Source organism: Thamnophis elegans, chromosome 1 (assembly GCF_009769535.1).
Source record: "Thamnophis elegans isolate rThaEle1 chromosome 1, rThaEle1.pri, whole genome shotgun sequence".
Lineage (NCBI taxonomy): Eukaryota > Metazoa > Chordata > Lepidosauria > Squamata > Colubridae > Thamnophis > Thamnophis elegans.
Genome location: NC_045541.1, coordinates 60,992,598 through 60,998,597, shown reverse-complemented (window position 1 = coordinate 60,998,597; position 6,000 = coordinate 60,992,598). Strand labels below are relative to the sequence as shown.

General features: G+C 43.1%; 1 protein-coding gene across 1 annotated transcript in view; it reads left to right on the top strand.

Moving 5' to 3' along the window:
* The first annotated feature begins 4,669 nt into the window (after nt 1-4,669).
* The window catches only part of IGFBP2 (insulin like growth factor binding protein 2), an 86,819-nt gene continuing 85,488 nt past the window's right edge, over nt 4,670-6,000 (top strand). Inside the window, exon 1 of the mRNA XM_032217081.1 lies at nt 4,670-5,149. Within this exon, the coding sequence (XP_032072972.1) occupies nt 4,750-5,149 (400 nt within the window). The 5' untranslated portion in view covers nt 4,670-4,749. The remainder of the gene's footprint in view (nt 5,150-6,000) is intronic.

The following is a 6,000-nucleotide window of genomic DNA, read 5'->3' as shown; positions in this document are numbered from 1 at the left end:
AGTAAGTGGAAGTTAAATTAAAAATTACTACTAAATCTCAGGATAAGTAACTACTATATCTTCCCCTCTTCTGATTTAATGGCCCCAGGGAAATTTGGAGAAAAACTCCAACTATACATCTGCCTATGTTAAAAAGAAGTAGGAACACAGTTCTGGTTCTAATAACACATTTTTGGGATGAGCATGTGTTCAGAAACCCCTTAAGTCTTAATTCTGAATATATAGGAGACTTTCTAAGCATTATTGTATTCTGTAGAGCTGTGATGACTAACCTTTTTGTCGTTGCATGCCAAAAGCACCTGCACCCAAAATGCAATGTGCGCACAGCCCCACATGCACCCTGCACCCTGTTCATCCATGCATGACCCCCCCCCCGCTTGCGCCTCATGCCACATTTTCGGCCTGGAAGGCCTCCTGCACCAACCTGGAAGCCAAAATGGGGCATGGGGTGACATGCAAGGCCCCAAAATGCAATGTGAGTGCACCCGTGCATGCGCCCCGCCCATGCACACATGCCTGCTCCGCAAATGCTTTTATTTCCTTTATTAAAAATATTCTGTGGAGAGATCATTCAATATGTAGACCAATTGCAGTAAGGAAAAGCTAAAATATTAGGAATAAAAAGAAACAGATCTGTAAGGTTCAGTTGATTGTTTGGTCATATTAATTGCATATATTATAAAAAGGAGTAGCTAAAATTAAACCCTATCAATGCACAATGATGACTTAAAACTTGCAAATGCTATGTAGTATCATTTTCAATTGAGCCGTCTTCTTTCCTTTTCTTTATTCCATCCTAATCCTAATCAAGAAATCCCTTTCCTAAAATAAGGAAACAAGAGTCAGTTTGGTCTAGTGGTTAAGGCATCAGGCTAGAAACTAGGAGACCAGGAGTTCTAGTCTCACCTTAGGCAAGAAAGCAGCTGGGCCAATCACTCTGTCTCAACCTAACTCACCTCATACTATTGTTGTTGGGGGGAAATAGGATGAAGGACTATTAGGCATGTTTGCCATCTTGAATTATTTAATAATAAAGGCGGAGTAACATCATTTTATTGTCTTTTTCTACCAAATGATGCATTGTTGTCTTAGCACTTGATCTACTTACTTTGGCATCAGTTTATATTCTTCTCTTTCTCTCTCTTTGCTTGACTTGCTGAAAGTTTGTGTGTGTGTGTGTGTGTGTGTAAGCACGTGCATGTGTTGTCTGTCTATCTGTCTATCTATTTATCTACTTGTATTTCAGCTCTTGAATACACACACACAAACACACTGGTTTATATCTATCTGTCTACCTACCTACCTATCTATCTATATGCATTTCAACCCTTGGATACATACATACATACTCTTGAATATATGCATGTATGTATGTTTGTTTGTATTGAAGAATTGAAATATAGGTAGATAGGTAGATAGGTAGGTAGGCAGGCAGGAAGGCAGGCAGGCTGGCAGGCTGGCAGGCTGGCAGGCTGGCAGGCTGGCAGGCTGGCAGGCTGGCAGGCTGGCAGGCTGGCAGGCTGGCAGGCAAGCAGGCAAACAAATAGGCTAGCATTTGAAATAGTGATATCATCCATGGAAGTGCCACCAGGAACTAAAATAGCAAAACCAGGAAAGTGCCACTCGTGTTCTCTTTTTGGAAGAATTCAGGAGACATATAATTATCCCACCTACAGAATTCGCTTATATGCCATGTCCTGCTTTTATCAGGGCTGTGTTCTGACAAGTGCATTACTAATTTAGGCCTCAATTCTATACCCACTTACCTGGGAGTGGGAGTAAACTCAATGGGACATAGTTCTGGATGAGCTTTTATAGAATTGGATTATTAATAAATTTATCTAGGCTGTAATTAACACCAGTTAAGAGTAAAATCAGGCTCCCAGCAGGTGTTTTCTTTTTCTGGAACGTGTATTTAAAAGAATTGGGTCCTATTGTGGGTGTGGCCACTTTACAGAGAGATGCAATTTTTCCATTCCTGGGAGTTCAGAAGCTTTTTCCTTTTGAATCCAAAGTGCCGCATAGCCTTAGGATTCAATATTCTTTTTAATATCATCATCTGATATTTCTCTAATAGCGCTCAAGCAGGCTGCCTTCAGTTGCCTGAGGCATTAATTACACCTTAAGGTATTTTAAGTGCCATGCTTGTGTTTGATTTGGGGAGCAGCAATTATTATGGCTTAGTTTTGTAACTTTAGAATTCTTTTTTAAAAGAGTATTTTCCTGAAGGTATTTCAGAAGTTGCACATTTAGTTCTGGTCTTCCATTCTGCTAAAATGATTGGGCGCGATTCATGCTGAATGGCTGAATTATCAAGAGACTGAGTGCGAAACAATGGCTAATGCATTGCTTTTATTTTATGAGCAGATCTATGCTTTCCATTCCTTAAAAAAAACTTGTCAGGGTGAGATATTGATGATGTGATGTTTCTCCATTGATTTAGGAGCTTTAAATCTTTAAATAGTTGGAAAAATCAAACACTTTCAAATATTTAGAATTAACATAAAGGACTCACAGTCCAGAAGTGTAATCTTTATAAATTTCTAACCTGCAAGCAGCCCAGAGGCACCTCATGGGAAGATGGGCACCATAAAAAATTTAAAAAATAAATAAAATATAGATAAAGAAAACAGGAATCTTTTTTTCCTTCCCCGAAGTCATGTGCTTCTTCACATGCCATTGTAATCTGCTTACACATACTGCCCATTATCAACTGGTTTATTTATATATCATCTTATGAAAGCACATGGTGGCTCAGTGGCTAAGACACTGAGCTTGTCAATCAGAAAGGTTGGCAGTTCGGCAGTTTGAATCCCTAGTGCCATGTAACCGAGTGAGCTCCCATTACTTGTCCCAACTTTTGCTAATCTAGCAGTTCGAATGCATGTAAAAATGCAAGTAGAAAAAATAGGAACCACCTTTGGTGGGAAGGTAACAGCATTCCGTGCTCCTTCATTGTTTAGTCATGCCAGCCACATGACCACGGAGATGTCTTTGGACAGTGCTGGCTCTTCGGCTTTGAAATGGAGATGAGCACTATCCCCTAGAGTCGGGAACAACTAGCACATATATGCAAGGGGAACCTTTATCTCTACCTACGAAAGGACTCAGAACTGACACCAGCTCTGCTGGAGGTCTGTCCTTGTCAGAGAATAGCAAAGACTGTGATCGAACTGTTTGATTCTACCACCTCAGTCTCCCACATGCTGTTGTGATAGGGACATCACCATAAGAAGCCTACAGTTTAGACCACTGAAGGTTACAAAACATATCTACCAGCTGGTAGCAGCCACCATTGTCTTTATGCTCATTTCCATCAGCTAACTGTGGCCAAGGCCTTCAAAGTGGTTTAGGATTTCACATTCCATAATCTCATAAATTACCTCTTGATGGCAGTATTTCTTAAAGTAGGTAAAAACCTAGTTTAAATGAAGATACAGTGATGATTATGATGATGACAACAACAACAACCAACAACTAAGGCTTCTAAAAAGTATTTCCTCTAAAAAAAAATCCTAGGTATAAAACCATAAAAAACAGAGTAAATCATCATAATAATCCAAATTATTACATAATGCAAAATAAAAAATGTAAGCAAGAAGACCTTCTTTTAGTTCTTCAATTAAATATTCATTTGCACATTTTTTTGATAACCGGGGTTATAAGTAGCTTTCAGCCACTTTACATCCATAGGGATGCTCTGAAGGTAAGATTACATATATTTTTTTGTGGAAAATCAATTAGGAAGTTGTATTGATGATAGAATGGAAATTGGGGCTCTAATCTGAGGGTGCAGAGAAAGAGGTGGACATAGTTATTTTGTTTGTTGCCCTATGCAGTGTTAACTGATACTTTCACTTGCTTAAAATATAATATGTAAAAACTCTTTGGAGTTTTTCCTGCTGTGGGGTCCACTTTGTGAATATAGCTTGTATGTGTGCATGTAGAATGAAATAGAATTCTCGACTATATCATGCTTGGCTGGAAAACACAAGATTCTGTTTCAGAGATGTCCTTTGTAAAATGTTGCAATGAATTTCAGAAAGCAGTACAGTACCACAGTAAATGAAAGAACAATTAATCAGTGGAACAGCCTACAGAAGTTGTGAATGCTCCAACACTGGAAGTTTTTAAGAAGATGTTGGACAATCATTTGTCTGAAGTGGTGTAGGGTTTCCTGCCTATGCAAGGGGCTGGACTAGAAGACCTCCAAGGTCCCTTCTAACTCTGCTATTCTATTCTAAAGCCAAACTTCAGAGTAACAGGTGATAGGCTAATATTTGGGATCGGTCAGTCCTAGCTTGAATGGCTAACCGACGGCAATAGCTTGATGAAACGGATATACAAGACCGATTGTTCCCATTTTTCCTCCGGTTTCTTTGGTTGAAGTTTTTATTCTCACCATATCCCTGCGTGGGAGAATCACGCGAACCTGCGATCTTGAAGAGTCCTCTCAAGGGGAAGGGCGGGATCTACCACACAAATTGTTGCCCCGCTTGTGGAATCGATGGCTGCCACGCAGGTTGGGAGGGCAGGTGCCTCTGAACTTTGGACTGGGCGGAAAAGCGAGCCCCCACCCCACCCCCAACATTAGCGGGGAGCAGCTCCCTCCGCCCGCCGCGCCAGCTGAGGGTGGAGCGTCGCCCGTCCGCCTGCCTCTAGGACCCAGCGGTGCCGGGCACCCTCCAGTCTCTCGCTCAGCAGCACCTGCCCAGTCGATGATTCAGTCAAGCGGTTGCCGCCGCCAGGATGGTGCAGCTGCCGCAGCTGGTCGTCGCCTCCTCCTTGTGGCTCGGGCTGGGCTGGTGGGCGTCTTTGCCGCCAACCGGACTGGCGCTGCCCGAGGTGCTGTTCCGTTGCCCGCCCTGCACCGCCGACCGCCTCGCCTCCTGCCATCCCGCCGGATTCGAGACCACCGCCTGCCCGGAGTTAGTGCGAGAGCCCGGCTGTGGCTGCTGTCCAGTTTGTGCCCGCTTCGAGGGGGAGCCCTGCGGGGTGTACACGCCACGTTGCGTCTCCGGGTTCCGCTGCTACCCGACTCCCGGCTCTGAGTTGCCCCTTCAGGCGCTGGTGCAGGGACACGGCACCTGCACCCGGTGGAGCGCCGGCGCTGAGTACGACGCCACCACCGCCGAGCACACCGGGGCGGGTGAGTGGAGGGTCTCCGCGGGTGGGCTAAGGCGGGCATCCGGGGGAGCAGCAAGGGACATTTGGCTAAGGATCTTTCTGGTCCTGTTTCAGCCCCAGAACTGGCCTTCTAAATAGGTGCAGAGTACTTCCCCCCAAACCGGGAAGGATGAGAGGTTTCCAAACTCTTAGCTGTTTCCCAAAAACGACTTAGACTCGGACTAAACAATGATTATATATATGGCTAGCTGATGAGAGCTAAATAGCTTGAAATAGATCTATACTAGTCTCCCTTTATTTATTTATCAGCACAAATACAACAAAATAACCAAAAGGCAACAGTAAAAATATTGGGTTTCTGCCTGGATGGTCTCTTGTGACGAGCCGAGCCGAAGGACAGAGAATGGAAGTAGTGATCTTCCTCCCATATTTGGGCATACCGTGGGTTGTAAAAATCTAATATATATATTTAATACTGCAATTCCGGAGTTTATGGTTGCAACATTTTGTTTATGGTTGCAACATTTTGCAATATTAGGTGAAGTGTTTTCCTTGAGTGCCTGCCTGAAGAACCCTGATGATGTGTTGGATGATGTGTTGTGTCTTTCCTGATACAGAAAATAAATTACGGGTGAATAAATTACTGGTTTGGGGCAGAATTTGAAAATAGAGTGGTTTGGTGAGAGTTTGAGAAGTATATCAAAGTTTTTGTAGGAATATGCATATCATGATAATTTTTTAAGTACCAGAAACTGCAAATAGCTCAAGAAGCAAGTTGGCTTAACTGAGAAGTATGAGGAATTGAGAAGTGTGTGTAGAAGACACCTCTGAAGCCCGTAGATAGAAGTGTACAGAAGTCTGGTGATGGTATCA